The sequence below is a fragment of the Diospyros lotus genome, chromosome 1 (genome assembly GCF_014633365.1).
Source record: "Diospyros lotus cultivar Yz01 chromosome 1, ASM1463336v1, whole genome shotgun sequence".
NCBI classification, from domain to species: Eukaryota; Viridiplantae; Streptophyta; class Magnoliopsida; order Ericales; family Ebenaceae; genus Diospyros; species Diospyros lotus.
In genome coordinates this window covers 53431644-53453246 of record NC_068338.1, presented here as the reverse complement: position 1 = coordinate 53453246, position 21603 = coordinate 53431644, and the positions used below count along the sequence as shown (strand labels likewise).

Here is a 21603-nt window from a genome sequence, read left to right as displayed (position 1 = left end):
CCCTTAAAAGTAATAACGTGAAAAACAAATTCTTGAAACATGGTGGCTAATTTTATTTTACTTTTTAAAAAAAAAAGAAGTATTTGTGTTATCAGAACTCACCTTCTCTTGATTTTAGTTCTTTATATTTGAATGTTTCCTAATATAAAAAAATTGCTAAGGAAATAAATAGGAAAAACCTTTAGGGTTTATTTGGGTCAGTAAGTTCATATTTTGGTGCACCATGTTTTAGAATGACCCCACCAAAATTGTACTTCATTTTTCTGTTTATCATTCTAGTAAGACATAGCATCATTTTTTTTTTTTTTTTGTGAATCCTTACATGCTTGTCACCTTGTGTGATTAATGCTTGATGTTGTTGTCATTGTCATTGACTGATGCCAGGTTCCTTTATATTATATTATATTATGCACACTAACACAATTAAATAAAAGGAATCCTGATGTGTTGTAAAATTTGATAATTTGACTCGTGGTCAAGTCCTTGCTGTTAAGGCATGGTTTTAAAAATATGACCAGGTTCTAAAGAGAGGAGTGGGCTTTAGGGGCTCTATCTCCAATTCTTTCAATTAAAAGATAGTGTTATAGTATGCAATGAGTAAATAAATATATGCGATGAATAATTAGCTTAATTTTTTTTGCTCTTTTTGTTGGGAGATTTTTTTTTTCTTTTTAAATTTTGGAGATCTTATATGAGATGTACAATATCTTATTCTAAGAACACGCGACATCAGAAAAGTTGTGTGTATTTACTTCACCAACTCAACAAACCCTTTAAGAAGATGTGCAACAATAGTATGCACTTATCTTTATGAAATTAGTTCAGCATGTTTCAACTTTCAAGTTTTTTCTAGTTAATATATGTTTTTATGTGTTGATTTTAAATAGTAATGGGTGGATGGTTACTTGAACCATCATTTGAAGTGATGGCACTCAATTTTTAGTAGTAAACTAAAATAGCCTTGATGGTAATTGAACTGCAGGAGCCTATTTCAACATTAGCAGCTGAATATCAGTCAGGAAGCCCTATTTTACAGGACAAAATAAAGGTATCTTGGCATGTTTGCCTTGTAGTTTGCATCCTTGCGTCCCCATATTTCCTCTGGAGTGAATTGCTTTTGACATCATTACAGGTGCTCAATGAACAATTTGCTGCCCTAAGGCGAACAAGGGGTGATGGTAACTGCTTTTTTCGAAGTTTTATGTTCTCATACCTGGTATGCCTTCCACATTTGCATAGTAGACTTATCCTTGGTTTCTGACTTAGTAAAAGAGGGTGAATAATTAAATTTAGCTTCTAAAATTGTTATTATTGGTTGCCAATAGGAGCATGTTTTGGAATCACAAGACCGCGGAGAAGTTAATCGTATTACAATTAATGTGGAACAATGCAGAAAGACACTTCAGAATTTGGGTTATCCAGACTTTACGTTTGAAGATTTCTTTGCGGTAATTTCTAGCTTCCTCCTTCTTCCTCCTGATCAGTACATTCACTTATTTGACATATTGGGTGAGTTTTATGCAAACAAACAAGTCTTGACACTCTGTAAAAATAGTTGATTAAAAGTCTATTGTAAATAGATGCTTGCATGTGTCACTTGCGTTGCTTTCTTGTGCTCTGGGCTCAACTTTAGCTGCTCTATCTGTTCAATTCTAGTTCTTTTACTAGAGAGCTCATATGTAATGTTGCTTCCAAAGTGGAAAAATAGTACGTCCAATTCCTCTGTAAGACAGTTGGATGATACTTTGGAAGCAACAGATTGGCAGGGGGAGCCTGCAAGTCTGTTTGGTACTTCAGTCTTGTATGGATTTTTATAACATGCAATATGTTCTGAGTAGGTATCTCCACAGTTGTCATGCACATGAATGCAAGCTTTCTGCATATTGGAGTACTTTTTTAGTTGGACATTGCTGAAATTACCGACAGTAATGGCCTGAATAAAATTGTTTTAAATTACCAATGGATTAAAAACCTTGCACTTTAAATGCTGTTGATACTCAAACATGCGGAATGTTCTGGTTTGTGATTTATCTAATTGCCAGGCACCAAGTTACTCTTGGACTGACCCAGGATAGGAGATTGACTATTTTCCTCTGAGGATACCCTGACCAACATTCTGGCCAGTTTTCATCTTTTTAGTTCATATTTAAGATTTGTTCACATAAGCTTTTCAGCTCATCCTTTTTATTTCCCCGGCTATACTCGTTAAGATACTGGGATAAGAATGTTGTTAACAGTATCTAAGATAGTATGAGAGAATGGAGCAACATCCTCCCAATTCAGTTAGAAAACCTTTGGTATCTTGTGTCATGTACTAACGAGATGGGGGGGTGCTATTGTAATTACAATATACTAATGGTAGGAAGTAGCATGTTAGAAAGTATGCAGTAGGTGGTATCTTGGTACCTTTGGTATCTTGTTTGTTACCACATTAGGGAGCTGGTACATTCCCAGCAACAGTAAGTGGTTACCGCACACGGGAAGGGATGGGGTCAGCTATATATACGAGCTGATCATTCTCAATCATTATGCAATGAATGAATATTCTCTAAATTTCTAAACTCTCTCTCTCTCCTTCCTATACTCTTCTACTCTCCCTCTCGATCATTCAAGCGATCGAGTAATTTCCAGTTAGACCTTTGGGAGCTAACAATTTGGTATCAGAGCAGGGCTCTTGGGCGTTGATTGAATCGTGAGAAATTATCGCCATGGTCGATGGAATGAGGATGAAGCAAATGGAGTCCCAGCTGTAGCAAGTGACCTCAGTGATGATGAAGATGCAAACAAGAATGGGGACTCTTGAATCCTCTGTTGGAGTAGGGGTTGATGCTCGCATTGATCAGACGATGGAGAGGCAGTGGGGGGAGAATTGGGAACATAGTGCTATGCTTTGGGAGCAGATGCACCAATTCATGAGGATGTTCGCATCCTAGCAACGGTAAGACTCTCACTTGAGTTTCCTCATAGGGAGAGGTTGGAGCCTATTCTTTTCGGAGTGGGAATGGAGCACCGACCAGTGGGGACATCGGGGTTTGAGTTTGAGTTTGAAGTAGAGGTGATAGGAGAAAATATACAGGAGAGGAGGCCAGGAGCTCAAACTAATCGTAACCAATCGAGCTTCCCTGTGCCCCAAATTGGAGATTCCGTTTTTTGACAGAGAAAATCCAAGATGGTGGGTAAAAAGATGTGGGTGGATGTTCGCCCTATGTCAAGTACAGGAACAATAGAAGATTACCTTGCTTTTGCTTACCTGAACGATATGAGTGACGCATGGTTCCAAGGGTGGATTGCGGTGAAGGAAGGAAGTCCATGGAATGTGTTTGCTAATGACTTATGTGATAGATTTGGTGACAGGAGTATGAGGGATATAATTGAGGAGTTCAACAAACTCAAGCAAAATGGTACAATGCAGACCTATTAGCTCAAGTTTGAGGAGCTAAGGTCCTTAATGATGGTGCACAATCCCTAGGGGTGTCAACGGTTCAGATTTGTCCGGTTCTATTAGAATCTAGTTACCGAAGCATTTTTAATGGTTGCGAAAAAATAAGAACTGTAACCGAATCATTACATATATAAAACCAAACCATAACCAATCCGTCGCATTGGACCGATTTTGGTTCAGTTTCGATTCTATCCAATTAACATTTAGCTTCTAAACATTTTCGCAAAATATGAAATTACAAACAAATTTGTTAATTAAAATAAACTCATAACTTCATTAATGCTTCAAATCTTGAAGTAGAACAAAATAATTCATAGACTACCTTATCAAATGATATTAAATCGACTGTTTAGTATAGCAATAGCGCATAAAAGTCTAGAAATAAAAGAGTTTATGAATAATAATAGCCAACAATAAAAAAGAAATAAATAAAAACTAGCAGATTAAAATTGCAAGTAATAATATATTTATGTGTATGTATATATATACCCAAAAAATTATAATATATATACAAGTATAATATGGGTTTTGGTTCGGTTCGAACCACGGTTTGAAAAGGAAAACCAGTAACCAAACCAAATATATCGGTTCTTAATTTTTTAGAATCAGAACCTAATCGTTGAACCATAGAACCAATCCAAAAGGCACGGTTTGGTTCGGTTTAGTCTGGTTCACCGGTTTTCGGATATTTTTTGACACCCTTAACAATCCCCATTTGTCGGAAGAACACTTTGTGTCAAGTTTTATTAGTGGCTTCGAGGATGAAGTGAGGCCCATGGTGAAGATGATGCAACCTGTGACAGTTAAGCAAGTTGCAGAGAGTGCAAGATTGCAAGAAATGACCATGGAGGCATTGTTGAAGAAGCAAAGGAGTCAAGTGAAGGGAGTGATTATCGGGGGTTGGCAGTTAGAAAACAGGGCAGTTCGAAAATAGGGCAATAGGAAAGGAGATAGGGCACAGTGGCAAAGGTGTCCTGGCATTACCCCCTACAACCCCTAATTCAACCGATGGAGGGAGGTTAATAGAACATAGGCGTTAAGTAGCCCTATGCTATAGATGTGGAGATAGATACTCTAGGACATAGGTGCAAGCGCCAACTCTTGTTACTAGAAGGGGAAGATGATGAAGAAGAAGTAGCAAAAGAAAACTCCGAGGTTGAGGGGGAGGATAAAGGAGAGATCTCCCTACACGCATTAAAGAGATTGGCACACAGTAAGATTATTAAGGTGAAAGGAAGAGCCCACAATTGTCCCTTAATGGTACTCATCGATAGTGGGAGTACTTAATAGTTTTTTGAATAAAACCATGGCAAAGAAGTTGGGGTGTGAGATCTCGAATTCTCACCCTCTTTCAGTAACAGTGGCAAACGATAATAAGGTTTTAAGTTAGTCAACATGCTTGGGGTTTTGTTGGGAGATGAATGGAGAAGAATTTGTGGTAGATTTGAGATTGTTGAAGTTGGGGGGATGTGATGTGGTGCTTGGAGTGGACTAGATGAGAGGGGTGAGCCCTATTAGCTTTGATTTCAATAAAATGGAGGTGACCTTTGAGAAAGATGGGAAGAGAAGGATTCTAATTCGCAGCCAAGAATTGGGGGTGTGCAAGATGATATCGGGGAAGAGGCTATAGAGAATGCCCAAAAGCAAGTTCTCCCAAGTGGCATAGTTGTTCTGCATCCATACCTTGGAACCCACTGAGGGAAGGCAAGAGCAAGAAGGAGAATTGGTTGTAACTGTGAGCAGCCACTCACATGATTAGTGGAAGGTACAAGAAACTAACTCTCTCAACATGCTTTTAATTGAGTTTAGGGACTTCTTTTTCGAGCCTAACTCCCTGCCCCCTAAGAGACCTTGTGACCACAGTATCAACCTTAAACCCAACTCTGAGCCAATTAATGTGAGATCCTACCGTTACCCACCTAAACAGAAAATTGAAATCGAAAAGCTCATTAAAGGCATGTTGCAAAAATCGATCATCCAACCTAGTCATAGTCCATTTGCATCATCTGTGTTGCTTGTAAAAAAAAAGAATGGTTCATGGAGATTTTGTGTTGACTATCGTCAACTCAATGCCATAACCATCAAGGACAAGTTTCCCATACCCATTGTGAAAACTTGACGAATTGAAACATGCATCTGTTTTTACTAAGCTAGACCTCTGATCAGGGTATCATCAAATTCGAATGGAGCCCCAAGACATTCTTAAAACAACTTTTAAAACTCACCAAGGGCACTATGAATTCAAGGTAATACCCTTTGGACTCACCAACGCCCCAGCTACCTTTCAGGCGTCGATGAACCAAATCTTTGGACCCTACTTGCGTAAATTTATTCTAGTCTTTTTTGATGATATTCTAATTTACAACCCCTCATTTTCCAAGCACCAAGGCCACTTGAAAACCACCTTTGAGGTCCTTAAACTCAATAAATTGTATTTTAAGGAGTCCAAGTATGCCTTTGCACAAAGACATGTATTTAGGCCATATCATATCTAATGTAGGGGTAAGCACTGACCCTACAAGGTAGCAACAATTGTGAATTGGCCAAGGCCTCGGAATGTTAAGGGTTTTAGGGGATTCTTGGGGTTGATCAGTTACTATCGTTAGTTTGTCAAAGATTACGGAGTAATCAGCTGGCCATTAACAGAACTACTAAAGAAGAATGGGTTTCAGTGGAATGATAAGGTAGAGGAGGCCTTCTGTAAGCTTAAGCAGGCTATGAGTGAGGTGCCAACCTTAGAGCTACCAAATTTCGACAAGCCATTCATTTTGGAGATAGATGCTAGTGCTAATGGAATTGGGGCCGTGTTGGTTCAAGAGGGAAGACCTCTGGCCTTTCTTAGCCAAGCATTAGCTCCTCAACATCTCGGGTTGAGCATATATGAGAAGGAACTTCTTGCAGTGCTGTTGGCTGTAGATAAGTGGAGACATTACTTAGAAGGGAGCAAATTTGTGATCAAAACAGACCACGAGAGTTTGAAGTTTACACTACAACAGAAGTTACATACACGGCTACAGTGCAAGGGGATGACCAAATTAATGGGATTGGATTATGTAATCCAATACCGGAAGGGGAATGAAAATTTGATTGCGGATGCATTATCTAGGTGCTACGGAGAAGGAAACTCTGCTGCCCTCACAATAGTAGTTCCAAATTGGTATCGAGAAGTGGCCTCGAGCTATGAGATCGATGAGAACATTCAGGAGCTTCTACGGCAACTAGTGGTGGATCCTAATGCCAGGAAGGGATATACCTTAACCAATGGCCTTATCAGGTACCAAGGAAGGCTGGTGATAGGGAAGGATGAGAGTTTGAAGAGGAAGATTTTGGAGATGCTGCACAGTTCACCGATAGGACACTCATACATAGTTAATACCTATCACATGTGTTATACCTAGGCACACTTGTAGTCGCTAGATCCCACAAGAAAACCGATCAAGACACACTTAGATGAGAATATTTAGGCAAGAACAATCCTCTCACACGCTCACAAACCCTCTCGGATTTACTTGCCAATCACGCAACAAAAAATTATATGAAACAGAAACAAGAAAAAACGGAATTGAAAAACAGGACAGAAATGCAAACCAACAAGAAGAACAAGCAGATTATCCTGGTTTGGAATGCCTTTGGCAAACCTACATCTAGCCTTCAAACATCCACCAAGAGCAGCATTCTTTATTATCAATAATGATCAATACATCAGCTTGAGTAATTTTTCCTATTCCCAAGTACATCCAACACTCATTCTCCAAGATTATAAAGCTATCTTGCTCACTAGCGTCTCTCTAAAATGAATGTCTGCCCGATACAATAGAATGAGAAATCTACCTCTCTTGCTACTCCTTGCCCTCTATTTATAATAGTGGGCGAATATCCCGATAAAGACTATTAGATATTTACAGTTTAACCCCCCAATATCACTAATTACATATTGAAAAATAAACTTCTATTTAATACTTCATTGGCCCTCAAAATACACTGCTTTCACTAATCTTCTTATCCTATACTCTAAGAGAACTTTTAACAACAGGGTCAAATAGCTCTTCCATTGGCTAGGGTTAAAAAGGTATGTGATGAAATTTGTACTGAGTTGTGATGTTTGTAGAAGGTGCAAATCAGAAACGGTGACCACTCCAGGGTTGTTACAACCCCTGGATGTACCAAGAGGACCTTGGGAAAGTTTCTCAATGGATTTCATTGAGGGCTTACCCAAGTCAGAAGGTCGAGACTGCATTATGGTGATAGTGGATAGGTTTACAACGTACGCCCATTTCATAGGCTTGACCCACCCGTACACAGCTCTAGAGATAGCTAAGGCGTTCTTGAATCAAACGGTAAAATTACATGAGTCCCTAAAGCGATAGTGTCCGACCGGGACAAGATTTTTTAGGAATTGATGAGCTTATTAGGAGTTAAACTCAACATGTCAACGGCCTATCACTCAGAGTCTGATGGCCAAATTAAAAGCGTAAACCAATGCTTGGAGACATATTTGCGTGGTGCTTGTTTCCGACAATATAAGACTTGGCATAAGTGGCTTGCGTTGACTCAGTGGTGGTATAACTCCAACTACCATAGCTCCATCAAGAAATCCCTTTTTGAAGCCCTGTATGGGTATAAACCACCCTTGCTACCAGAATTGGGAAGCTCCTCTATAGTGGCAGCCCTAGATGCCTACCTACAACAAAGGCAACAGGCCTTTCAGGTGCTCAAAACGGAATTGGCCAATTCCAGGAACCGTATGAAACAATTTGCTGATAGAAGGAGAAGTGAGAGAGAATTTTAGGAGGGTGACTTGGTATATTTGAAGCTTAGGCCAGGCCATCTGAAAGCCCTACTTCAAAAGCCTAGCTCAAAGCTCAACCCGAAGTTCTATGGCCCGTTTCCAATTTTAGCACGAGTGGAAAGTGTGGTCTATCGACTACAGATACCGGAAAACTCCAACATACGTCCGGTCTTCCATGTATCACTCCTCAAGAAGGCAGTGGGAGTGCAACCAGGCAGCCTAACTCTACCCTCCTTTCCAAATTCTGATGGCAGTGCAAGGGAGCCTAAGGCTATAATTGATAGAAGGGTCATCTATAGGCAAGGGGCTCCAATCGTTCAAGTTCTCGTTCAATAGTCTAACCTCCATCCCGACAACAACACTTGGGAATATCTCCTAGATATTCTCAAGCAATTTCCTCAAGCAGCAGGTCTTCTCAGCATTTCTTGAGGACAATAAAATTTTGAAGGGAAGGGTAATTGTCATGTACTAAAGAGATAGGGGGGTGCTATTGTAATTACAATATACTAAAGGTAGGAAGTAGCATATTAGAAAGTATGCAGTAGGGAGTTGTATTTTGTTTGTTACCGCATTAGGCAGCTGGTACATTCCCAGCAATGGTAAGTGGTTACTGCACATGGGAAGGGATGGGGTCAGCTATATATACGAGCTGATTGTTCCCAATCATTATGCAATGAATGAATATTCTCTGAATTTCTGAACTCTCTCTCTCTCCTTCCTAAACTCTTCTGCTCTCCCTTGTGGAAGCATCTAAAGTTTTGTTATAGTATTGTTTGCTGTTGCTGTTTTTATTTCTTATGTTTCCTGCTGTTATTTTCTTCTTTGTTATATTAGTTATTGATGTGATGAGGCGGTGCCTCTTTCAAGTGTAATGAGCTGTCTATTTAAGCAGCTCTTATATTCTTTCTCTAGACAATTCATTTTTCTCTCTGCAATTTGATTCACGACGTCTCTCGTTATTTCTTCTCTCCAGTTTTGTTTCTGTCATTTCTTTGTGCCCTAGGGTTTCCTTTACATCCCTCTCGATCATTCAAGCGATCGAGTAATTTCCAGTCAGACCTTCAGGAGCTGACATCTTGTTGGAAGCTCTTCACATGACCACCTCATTTGTTAAAATAGGGTTTAGCAAGGTTGGGCAGATTCAGAAACTGAAGAGAAGGTTTAGCTTGTTTTGTTTGTATCTGGAATCCTTACTCTTTTTTTAAGGATAGGGAAGGATGCATCTCAAGATCAAAAGCAAATTCAGAGAGCGTTCAGGAAGGGCATTGTAGGGATTACTTACAGAAAGATGTTGTCAAAACCCTTTAAAGACCTACAAGGCCGATAAAAGGGTTCAAAACAGTAGTTTGTAAAGTCATGCTGTACCTTTATTACTGGTAGTTTTCATCAAGCATTCTGTCTAAATAAATCTGGAGATAGAAGCATCTTTTCAAGGAAAGGGCCTCTGTGTTGATGCCCGAAGTCTTGGAGGGGTGCTTTTGAATAACGAGACCTTTACAGTTTGGGTTTTCTCTATTCCATTTTTATGGTGTTATTGTTTTGTTTAAAGTAATTGAATGGTGGATTTATTGAAGAAATCAGGAAGAAATAAAGATGTTTTGGCAGCAGTTAGTTAATAGGACATAAATGTAACTAATTGTTTTATTAAGGGTAGATTTGACTTTTATAAAGTTAGTTATTTCCCCTTAGGTATTTCCGCCCCTCTAGTCTATAAATAGAAGGGTGTGGAGGCAAGTCTTTATTATCATTCATTCATATCTTTCATTCCTTGGGTTCGGATACAGTGAGAGGCGAGAGTAAGAGCTGTGCGATATTAGTTCTTGTTGTCTTCATTAGAGTATTGTATTCGAGAGGCAATGTGGAGTGAAAGAGGGGTATTCTTGTACTGGTTTCTGATTTGTTTCTAGTGGATTGGTTGCTTCTTGGATTGCTGGATGTAGTGCCATGTAAATGGCATGAACCAGGGTATATCTTGTGTGCTGCAATCTGGTTTGATTTTCTCTACTTTTAATTCTGTTTTTATTTTCTACTTTCAGTATTCAATGTTGGTTTGAATTCGGTGAGGTTCTTGAGTGATTCTTGAGAGATCATAGTCTCGGTTTTAACATATGGAACTTTCTTTTTTGATCCAGATCTTAGGCAGAAAAATTTTGCTGTATACTTTTAAGAAAATAGGGGCACTATCTTTATGTACTTTTTTGTCAATTATTTTTATTTAAGCCGTTTTAGTTTGTTTTCTTAGCATCTTGTTCTTTCAGATGTGGAGCTGTTTGCAGTAACTTATGTTTATCTGCTTCTGATCTCCTTTTCCACTTGCCACTTGTAATCCTTTTCTTGACATTCATGGTTTGAAAACTTTCAGTTATTTTTCGAGCAGCTGGAGAATGTTCTTCAAGGAAATGAGGTTTCTATAAGGTTTTGGGACTCGCTAATACCTTTAAAGTTTATGTTGATTATACCTTTGAAAATGAAATGACTCCTCAACTTATGGTTTCAGTCATGACGAGCTTCTACAGAGGTGCCGAGATCAGTCTGTGTCAGACTATGGTGAGGATATTATGCATGTTTCTAGCATGTAAAAGAATGAAGACATTGAGCATAATATTTAATGTCCTTTCTTTATTACTTTTTAAACAGTTTCTTGGGTAGTTGTTATGTTCTTCAGATTTGTTACCTCTGGTGAGATTCGAAAACGCTCAGAGTTCTTTGAACCCTTTATTCTGGGATTAACAAATGCAACAGTAGAGCAGGTTCGTTTGATATCTACAACTTGTATGGCTATCTATGTCATGCATTTTTTTTTTCTGAGCAATATTGTTTGCCGTGTAGTGGTTGGTTATTTGAGGTAGCATTCCTTTGTTTCTAGTATATTTTTGCTTATGCTTTGGGTCAAAAAGCAGAGTGTTCGTGGTGACAAATCTTATTACATTGTAATTTGAAGAATGATATTTTTACAAAAATTACGTTTCTAGTGATCTTTACTAAAAACGTAATGAAGATCACTAATGGATGGAATGATTACAAGTATTGAGCAAAACAGTAGTGAAGACCAAGAAAAACTTGGTGGGAGACACTTAGGTTTGGTATTAATTCCAAATGAGCCTTATAAAAAAGATAAGGCCATAGATAGAAATGAACGGAAAATTAGAATTCATGTAGCTGACCAACATAGTCGGAAGGCTTGGTGTGTTGTTAGTTGTCTGTCTCTAGTGATCTTTACAAAAATTATGAATAATTTGTGTGTTTGGGCACAAAATTGTTGGGCGTTATGGTAAGATTTTCAGTGTGGTAGAAATTTTTTACCATGCAAATTCTTATAATGTTGCTGATTTATTATTTTAAACTCCAACAAGCATGTCTAGATCATTATGTTTTGAGATTTTCACATTTACTGGGGATGGTCATTCCTCAAAGCTTATTGGAGATTTCTATCCTCCTAGAAGCATCTAACTTTCTGTTTTCTTATAGTTTTGCAAGTCATCTGTGGAGCCAATGGGTGAAGAGAGTGATCATGTCCACATAACTGCCCTATCAGATGCACTGGGTGTCCCCATCCGTGTTGTATATCTCGACCGCAGTTCATGTGATACTGGTGGTGTCAGCGTAAATCATCACGATTTCATTCCTGCTTCCAATGATCTTCCTGTCGGTACTGGTGGCGGCTCCGAGACTGTCAAACCATTTATCACCTTGCTATACAGACCGGGTCACTATGACATTCTCTATCCCAAATGAAACACTGCCATCTGTAAGTTCTTGCTGTTTCTTTCCTGATTCAGGTGCCAAGCTAAGTTGATAAATTGCTTCTTCAATATCACTTGCAATTAAATGTTGCTCACCAATCAAAATGACGCAACCCATTGTTGATCAGCTTTTCATCTCGCCATCAAAACCTCCTGAAGTTGTGGTTCTGTAATGCATTTTGAAGTTGCCGTTTTGATATTCTGATTGGAGCTTCCGTGATTAGCAGGAGCTGACCAATGTCAGACTTATCTGGAATACTTATTTCTTACAGATGGTTAGACTGTTGCTCGAGTATGCTGATTATCTAGACCGCTTCTGTCTGTTTGCCTGCTTTTGTAATTCATCCATTTGTGGTTCTTGTTGGCTGTGAATATATTCAACAAACTCGGGGGGGTGGGGTAAGTAAAGCTGGCCTTTTTAGCCATATGCATGGTTGGCAGAACTTTGTCATCTGAGAAAATGCTTTAAAACAACTCTCCATCTGTTTTGTACTCTTAACTCTTAAGGGCCAATGACTTTCCAAGATTTTTTGAGTTTGAAATTGCTGGATTGTTCAAATGAGACAATGCCCATATTCTCTCCCCCAGTCTTTACTTCATTTGGACAATTATGAACTTCTGAAATAAAATTCTCCACTCTTAGAAGTTTCCAGAAATTCTCATCTTGTGGTGGTGGGTGTCATTTGTATATATCCCCTTTTTAAGAGAATGGAAGAAGGAAACTAGAGATGAGAGAGATTGTAATTTGTCTGAGTTCACTCCACTCCACTCAACCCCACCCCCACTCCACTCCACTCTCTTAAATGATTTATCTATTAGGAAATTTTATACCCATTAACAAGATTGACAAATAATTTTCACAAATTAAAGTGACTTAAATTTATAATAATTTTATAGTGAGTGCCAGCCCTTCTACCAACTGCAGTTCAACTAACAGCCCTATCATCTTCATCTTCTGACCTTACAGTCAATTGTGCAAAAAAGGCTTTTCCATACAGTGAAAGATCTCTTTGCAGTTTCGCGTAAGATGATTTTTTTTCCTGTAGTTAGCATTTTTAGATGTGCAGGGTTACACTAAATACACAAAAGAAAAGACTTGTTTTAAACATCCTGAGGTCAAACGTAACAATGTGCCTCAAATCATATCCCATCCATTTATCAATACGATATTGCCAATTATATGTACTCTTATTTAGACCATTCAGTTTACTGAATCTTTTCTTAATATTTTGAAAACAAACAAATCCCACATAGTAAGTTCAAAAGCACTAGTTTTAATAGAATTGAATATTGTTACACATATGAGGAGCGCAACGCAATTATCTCAAATTTCTTTTTAACCAAGGTGTGGAGGAGAACCAGAAGCCAGACTTGGACCACCATTTACTAGTCTTGCGTAGTAAGTAGTAGTATCCACATATCCCAGATTGTGACTCGTCCCAACATGCTTTGCATTGCATTAATAGCTCACACCCACATTTCGAGCCAAGCAAAGAGACTAACTTGTGGGAATCAAGACTTGTATCTATCAATGGGAGGATAATTAATAGCTTCACTGCCACGAATTCTTCCACCTTCAAGACCTGATTTATGGCAAAATGTCACGTTCCCTTTACTACTTATAGAAACTAAATTCCACAAGATTTTATGGCAAGACGGACGTCCATATGTTTAAGTAATAGCACAGACTATTTCTGCTAATTCCACGATTTATTACGGCACCAAAATGAAAACAAACATCTTTTTAAAGTTTACACTATTTCTAGTCCAAAAAGAACAAAGAATACGAGAACATGCCTTTCTCCATCTGAACTACTGTTCCTACAAATATCATCCCTCTCACCCACCCTAGAGCTAGAACAAGGCCTGATGCAATGTCAAATGTCATTTCTCACTCAAGTAACATCAACAAAAGATTTCAACAAAATACACGGTCTCAAGCACCACCCATCCATCTTGAATCATTTTCATCAAAGTAAATAATAACCAACAAAATCACTCAATTTAAGCAATAGTTTAAAACAGATATTACTACAAAATTCCAATTTTACTCGCAGAAGAGAAAGGATCATTTCCCAGACACTAATATAGCTGGGCTCACCACTCCTAGTCCTGAAAACATCAAATGGTCAAAAGATTTAATTCCTTTTACAAATTCAAGATCATTAAAAAAAAAAAAGAAAAAAAAAAAGCAAAATAAAACATAGAAAATAACCAGACTGAGGAGCCAGTGAGAGAGGAACTTGAAAATTTAATCAAGAAAATCAATTCCCAAGTAACTACACCATAACTTCAGCGCTTCCGAGCTTTTGTCTCTGAGGAAGCAATCTCTTCTTTACCAGGGATGTACCTCGGCAAAGTCAATAGTGTGTTTACACGAGACACACCTTCCAGTGCAGACCAATCTATCTCCGAGTCCATTTGCATATCTTCCACTTGCTCTTTGTTTTCTTCAAGAAGAACTCCCTCGCCACTTTGAACGGTTCCACGGCCATCAATACCTACTGGGGTGGAAGGATCATCTTTCATGCTGTTAAAGTTGCCTTGCTCCATTGATGAAATATTTTCTTTGGGAAACATATTGAAAGCAGTACTTAAATTGTTTGAGCCTGCATCAAGGTAGAGGCAAACCACAGCACAATCATCAACTTTGGAAGTAGGGTACTTGAACCTCCATGCTCGGACTGCAGACTCGACAAGGGCTCGTGCAGCAGAGGAACGTGCTGGGGCAGAAGCTACAATCTCTACCACTTCTTCATTTGAAAGAACATCCCAAATCTGTGATAATTGTCCAAAAAGAAGAGATTTCTTAGGTTCAATAACTCACTAAAAATTGTGAAAGAAGTTAAATGGGATACTCATACCCCATCTGTTGCCAAGACGACAAACTCATCCTTCTCAGTTAGATATCTATGAGAAATTTCAGGCACAGAGATTAGACCATAATCCTTGAGGCAAAAGTCTCCAAAAGCTCGGGCCATAGCAAGTCCAGGCGAATCATTGTTTGGCAGCCAAACCCGTGCAACTTCAGGCTCATCTTTGAGAGCAAAAACTCGTCCTCTATATTTTCTGATCCTCTCTGCTTCCGCTGAAAGGTAAAAGAGGACAGGTGAAGTTAAGATATGTAAATTAGATTTGTGTCTCTGGAAAAGGTTGAAAACCAAACAAAAAGGTTTAGCTCATAAAAAGCACCCAATTTATTTGGAGTGTCTTTGATTCCTTGGCATCATCACATCATCACATAGATATCAGACCAGCCATTTCTAAAAAACTGCCAGAATACAGGCCCATCCAGTCTCAGTTTCTAGGTTTTCAGAGCTAGGCGTCAGAGTTGGTTAAAAAAATACCTTTCTAGTGGTGAAAGTTGAAACTGTATATATACAGGAAAGTTTGTCTGAAATCCGGTTTCAGAAAAAAAAACCTGGGGTCAAACATTTGGGTGGTGATTTTTTTATTGGAAACCAGTGAAACTGCATTTGGTGAATGGTTCCAAAACCATAGGATAGAGAAAGAATAATATGCAGAACACATGGTCAACACGTCTATGAACCATCCATAGACCTTAGACACTAGATATGGTCCTGCATTGAAACCATGGCAGCATTTCAACCCCCCCCCCCCCTTTTTCTCAAGACAAAAAATAAATATAGACCTTGTAAAAGATAAGGCGCACATGAAAAATTAGGCCAGACACACGTAAGTTTAATATTAATTATATGGGTCTTTCAGAAGATAAGGCCATAGAAAGAAATGAACAAAGAGAGCTAAAATCATGTAGCAACCCAAATAATAGAGTAAAGGATTCGGTATATTCTTGTATGACAAAAATCAATATGATAAATAAATCAATACTTTTGAAGATGTTTCAAGCTTGTGGCATCCAATGATATTCATACTTTGATTAAACAATCTAATGCTTCTCTCAACACAAAAGACTTATCACCAGAAGGAATGCCTGGCTAAGTATCAAAAAAACATCTACAAGAAATATTAAATTAAAATGCTTCTACATAAAAAGCAATACACAGACCTCCAAAGACAATAGCATCACCCTCTCATTCACAAAAATTGCAAGACGATCCATACCCAAAACAAAAACTACAACATTCTACACATCATTTCTTATGTGGGAAGTGTTCAAGGGGTCTAAGTTTGACAAGGCAGAAAAATATATTCCTTTGGGTCACTTCCTTCACTATGATGTGGTAAAAGATGATTAACCAATGACAAAAGGGATGCCGAGTTAGCACGAAGAAGAGGATTTTAGATGTGAGCAGGGAGTAGCAGAAGCAAAGTAATCATGCCGTAGAAGATGCAGACAGGGGAAACTAGTTTTTTTTTTATACAAAGGGTTTGTGAGCCTTGGTGCAATGTAAGGTTACTCCATCGTGACCTGGAGGTGACAGGTTCAAGTCAGGAAATAACCTCTTTGCTAAGTAAGGCAAGGCTGCGAAGAATAGACTTTGCCGAATGCAGGGGCCTAGTGCACTAGGTTCACCTTTTTTTTTTTAAGGGCTTAAGCCTCTGCCTAGTGACTTACAGAAAAAGAAAGGGAAATAAAAAACAAGTGTCCACCTAGTGGGATTAAGGCTTGGTGTGTGTTGTTAGGCTTAAGTGGTATATTGTGTTTCCCATGGTCTGATCAAATGGGTTTGAAAATCACAGAGAACACTTCTTTTGTGCATTTCAAATTGGAGCTCTATTAGGTACTAATTCAGATTCTTTTATAAAAGGATGGCACTTTATTAAAATTCAGACTTCAACAGGTATCCTAAAACAACTATTATATATCAGGCTTGCTCAAATTTGGCACCATGAAATACTAATCTCAGTTTTGCTCTTTTCAGTCATTTAACTGTAAATTGCACCATTCATAGCCACATTAACTTGGCATCCATATCATTGTAAGCATTCTGATCTAACTGATACACACACAAACACGCACCCCACATTTTATTCAAGTAAAAAATCTCCTTAAAGCAAAAAGGAAAGTTAAAACAGCTATAAGATCCTCTCTGGTGCATGGTATAGAATCTTTGACAGGTATGTACCAATGTCAGCAAGATATCGTAAAAGTTAACTAGTTGAGAATGTTTCAGTGAATATACAGCCATAAGATATGAGAAAAGGCAGAATTAAAAATGAGATTATCCATAATGAGGTTAAACTAGAGCCTATTGAAGATAAGGGCAGAATTAAAAATGAGATTATCCATAATGAGGTTAAACTAGAGCCTATTGAAGATAAAACGTGAGAAGCATTTAAGATGGTTTAAACATGTGAGAAGAAGATTAATAGACATGCTTGTGAAAATAATAAATAAAATGAAAAAAAAAATTTGTAGTAAAAGAGGTAGAGGAAGATTAAAACTTGGCAAGAAATTCTTGGGCATGATGACATAAGATATAATGGCCTTACAAAAGATAAAATTATGATACAGTTAATTGATGATTTAAAATCCATGTAACTCAGCCCATACAATGGAATTAAAGTTTGGTATTGTTATGCTTATCCTACCCAGAGCTGCAATGTACTTCACTAGATATGATTATTACGGCATTGTGTTTTCCCAACAAAAGTTCACATAAATCACAGTCAACCCTGTGCATAATATATATTGGTTACACAACAAAATACAGACTCAGCATATCAACTGACAAGAATTCCATAAATGCAGGACTATAAATAGTAAACTAACGAAATTTTCAATACTAGTTCCACCTTCCAAGTCCCAAAAGAGGCCTCTTTGTCATATGAATCAAGAAGACATGAGAATACCAGGGAAAGTGTTTAGATGGCATATCTTTGTCTCAAATCAAAACCTCACAGTAAATACTGGTCCTCATTTCAGAAAGCATGTAGAAATTGTGAATAAGATGGTATGCGTATATCTAGTCACCTTGGCAAGCACACCCACACACAAATGTGCACAAAGAATCATATTGTAGTTCTTAACAGAAACTCCGCAGTCTGGAAGTGTTTCAAGCCCTAGAACATTATTTTTGCATCAAGACAAACCAACATAATTTTTTTTTTTTCCACCTGGAACTGCTTCAGTCCCAGACATTATGTTCACAAAAGTTCATATCAACAGTTGGCATGTAGCTTAAAATCTTACAGCCTATAATGTACAAGCATCATAGCATACCAGGCAGAGAGAGAGAGAGAGAGGACAGACAGACAGACAGACAGACAGAGACATAGACAGAGTGCCATACCAGGAAGATTTGGTTTGAGGTCCACGGTTAACTGAACCGGAACAAGATAACCATTTTTATCTCTTGTGCCCAGTACAGCCCTTGAGTCCCCAACATTTCCAAGCACAAGATACTGACCCTACAAATGCAGTGAAACCATTTCTAAGTTGGAAGAAATTTCTACGTCGGTGTTGGATTGAATTTTATTTTTTTATTTTTGCTGGAAATACCTGTTTCACCAGTGTTACTGCTGTTGTCCCACTGCAAAAGCAGTCAAAATGTGCAAACATTTTTAGTTCCCTGTCCATGATTTTGAATGCTTTTAGAAAGGACTCCTTCAATGTTTGAAAGATCTCTGGCTGTTTTTCTGTTTCTTCAACATCAATGGAGGACCTGGATTCCTCATCAGCAGATACAAGGGAAGTCCCTTCAGAATTAATGCTTCCGGTGGTGTTAGGGCTGATCTCTCTGAGAACTTCATCGTTCTTTATGTTGTCCCATTGCGAACTCAATTTCAAAGGTAGGGAATCTCTCACCCTCTTTGCAACCATGTGACCGTAGGGCCCATGGCCATCAAAAACACCACAGAAGACTGTGTCTGTTCTTGAGCCAAAATTCTAGAAAACGAATTTGGTAAAAGTTAGGTATCCATTAGCATAAAAAAGAAAAGGGAAAAAAAATACAAAGACAGTGCTGTAATGTAATACATGTAATTCAACAGAACTCTATGGAAGATCTTTTCATTTCCTCACCTAATGTATACACATAAAAGACACCATATAGTTGAGGTACCCAAAAAGCATAACCAAATATTGATTTGACAGCCTTGTCCGATTGAAAACATGAAACAAAATCCACACCAGAAACTTATCCAGAACAATAAAATAATATCCAAATCGAGAAATGTGCCCATTATGATCAGAGTGTACATCTTTCACATGTTATCAAAGATGATAACTTTGCTTTTTTATGAACATAATTACCTGATACCTTTGTGCAGCTGCTGCCATGCCAGTCATTTAACTGTTTAGTACATGGCATCCAATTGGACTGAGCACAAGGCTTTGTGAGCTTATGGTACTTGTACAAAGATGCTAAAAGGACGAGCAATCAGAGCAAATATTCATGGTCAATAACTGAGGCTTGAATGGAAAAGGTGTGAAAAATATAATCAGAAATCAACATAAGCACGCAATTATCCTACATGTATACTACATGAAGTACAAGCACAAAAGACTTGTTTGAGTTTTGACATAATCGAGAACAATTTTTTTTTAATGTCAACCTGGAACCATGACAATTAAGGTGGCTTAATTTTTTTGTTGCTGAAACACAAACTCAAAATAATGAAGCAGACTAGAAGAGAATTGTTTGGTGAACCAATTGAAATATTGTATATTTATTCAAAGAATAAAGTAAAAACTGGAACTGATTAATATGAAAATGCTGTTTATTGATCTACAGAAGTAGATTGCCAGTCAGATACATTCCAATGAAATGCAACCACGAAGAAAGAATGCATATAGCATGACAGGTAGAGTAAAGATGGAATTACTTTTCTAATACTAAATAATTCCTATTAAGAGCTAGCCATCTTGATAAATTCAACTTTACCAGCTTTTCGACAACAATCAATGCACAGTAATTTCTGGAAGATCATTTGAACAAAAGGACATTAAACAGAAAAAAAGAAGACGATCCACCAAGTTATATTTAGGTTGCAGCGCCAAAAGCCAATCATATGTTAATATTAATATTCACTAAGAAATGGACGGAGATCTACTTCGACGATTCTAATAAAACAATAAGAAAGTGAAAGAGGAGACAAAAGCCCAACCTCCCAAACAATCATGGCATCTTGATTGGTCCCCTTCTTGCCTTGCTGGGTAAAGAGTGAAGCAACATCGCTGGACCCATTCAAGAACATTCGCCCCGGAATCCTATGCAGCTGCTCTTCCTTCCTATAGTCAGACGAAGAATTTCGAGGGCCAGGCCTCTTCTTGGGGGTCTTCCTCTTCCTAATCCCCAGAGGGGAACTGGGCCGAGGACTCCTGCTTTCAGCGGACAAGCAGGACCCCATCCTCAGGGCCCTGATAATATTGAATATGCAATCCAGACCAGCCAAACAATTGCACCCCCGATTTCCCGTAGAAGGATCCGTTGCAACACCGTCGGAAGAACCCCGTTGATTTTGCAGTTGTCCAATTGTCAGATTGATCCAGAAATTTTTCACCCTTCACTTCTTTCACTCGCTATGCAATCAAATGCCCAATTAACACAATCCTGCTAGACGATGAAGAACACTGGAATCCAATTCCTAAATCTTCCGCCCTTAAAAAGGAAAAGCACTTTCCAAATGGATATACTCTAAATCCAAATGGGTGGAAGCACAGGGCAACACACACAACAGATAACCTTTTCCTTAACGGGGAATCACAAAGATATGCAAAGGCTAAAAAATATATAAACAAAGCAGATCTGCAGGCTCTTTGCCTTGATGCTTTATTCGATACTTTCTGAAAACACAATTCCAATTCCTTCTCCCTCTTCTTTATTCTAGTAGAGCCTCCTTGGAGCGAATGCAAATCCAGATACCCAACAACATCAAATTACGCGAAAACCCCAAAATCAACAGCAATTGCAAAAGAAAGAAGGAAAAAGATCGCACAAATGGCCTAAAATCCTTAAGCGAATCAAAAAACTGATCGCTCGGAAGAACGCCAAAAGCACAGCAGCTAGAAAAAAACCTAGACCTCTCCACCAGATCGAGCACGAATCAGTCCCAGAAAACCCGAGAGCAACGGAATGTATAGAGAGATCCGGAGAGAAAAAGGTGTGAAATGATTGACAGGTTCAGTGAGAGAGAGAGATAGGGGGGGGGGGGGGGGGGGGGGGAGACGGTGGAAAGAGAGAAAAGCGCCAGTAGACACAGAAAAAGGAGATCACAGGAGACGCAACTGACAGCTTTAGAGAGAGAAACCATCGAAGAAACAAACAAACAAATATAAAAAACCCAATACAGCACCGATCGCCACCACCGGCTCAACCCTTTTCCTCCCTATCAAAATCATCCTCCCAGAGATGAAAAGTAAAAAATCAAAACCAAATGGGTTGCACTAAATCATGAACCCCAAATCAGAAAACTAAAAAAAACGTTGAAAATGGGGGGACGCGGAAAGAAGCAGAAACAGAGGAAGCCCCGAAGCTTGCAGGCAGCTAGCTAGCTAGCTAGCTGCAGAGAGAGAGAGAGAGAGAGAGAGAGAGAGAGAGTGGGTTCCATTCATTCCTGTGATCCTAATAATTCCATTTCATTCTCAGCATTTTCCATCTCTCCTTTGGCCTTTGCCTTTTCGGCTTCTTATGTTTATTTTTCTTTCTTTCTTTCACTCTTCTCCCTCTTCTCCTCGCTCTTTGTGTTGTGTGGCTGTCTTA

The 21603-nt window shown here is 38.5% G+C and overlaps 2 protein-coding genes across 6 annotated transcripts in view; one reads left to right on the top strand and one right to left on the bottom strand.

The window, feature by feature from the left end:
- Window positions 1-14176, top strand: part of LOC127791324 (OVARIAN TUMOR DOMAIN-containing deubiquitinating enzyme 1) — a 23138-nt gene extending 8962 nt beyond the window's left edge. The window contains exons 4-11 of one of the 5 annotated variants that reach the window (XM_052321148.1): window positions 983-1048; window positions 1133-1216; window positions 1326-1448; window positions 10594-10646; window positions 10729-10778; window positions 10869-10981; window positions 11700-11979; window positions 12247-14176. In XM_052321148.1, the coding sequence (XP_052177108.1) occupies window positions 983-1048; window positions 1133-1216; window positions 1326-1448; window positions 10594-10646; window positions 10729-10778; window positions 10869-10981; window positions 11700-11966 (756 nt within the window). In that variant the 3' untranslated portion in view covers window positions 11967-11979; window positions 12247-14176. Of the gene's footprint in view, window positions 1-982; window positions 1049-1132; window positions 1217-1325; window positions 1449-10593; window positions 10647-10728; window positions 10779-10868; window positions 10982-11699 lie in introns of all 5 variants that reach the window. The other 4 variants (XM_052321140.1, XM_052321125.1, XM_052321156.1 and 1 more) reach the window with 4 other exon arrangements.
- On the bottom strand, window positions 13951-21603 carry LOC127791314 (probable protein phosphatase 2C 33). Its single transcript, XM_052321114.1, has 5 exons — window positions 20009-21603; window positions 18402-18788; window positions 18193-18310; window positions 14839-15062; window positions 13951-14752 (listed from the first exon to the last, which is right to left on the bottom strand). The coding sequence occupies exons 1-5, from the start codon at window positions 20249-20251 to the stop codon at window positions 14267-14269; spliced, it is 1458 nt and encodes a 485-aa protein (XP_052177074.1). The 5' UTR covers window positions 20252-21603; the 3' UTR covers window positions 13951-14266.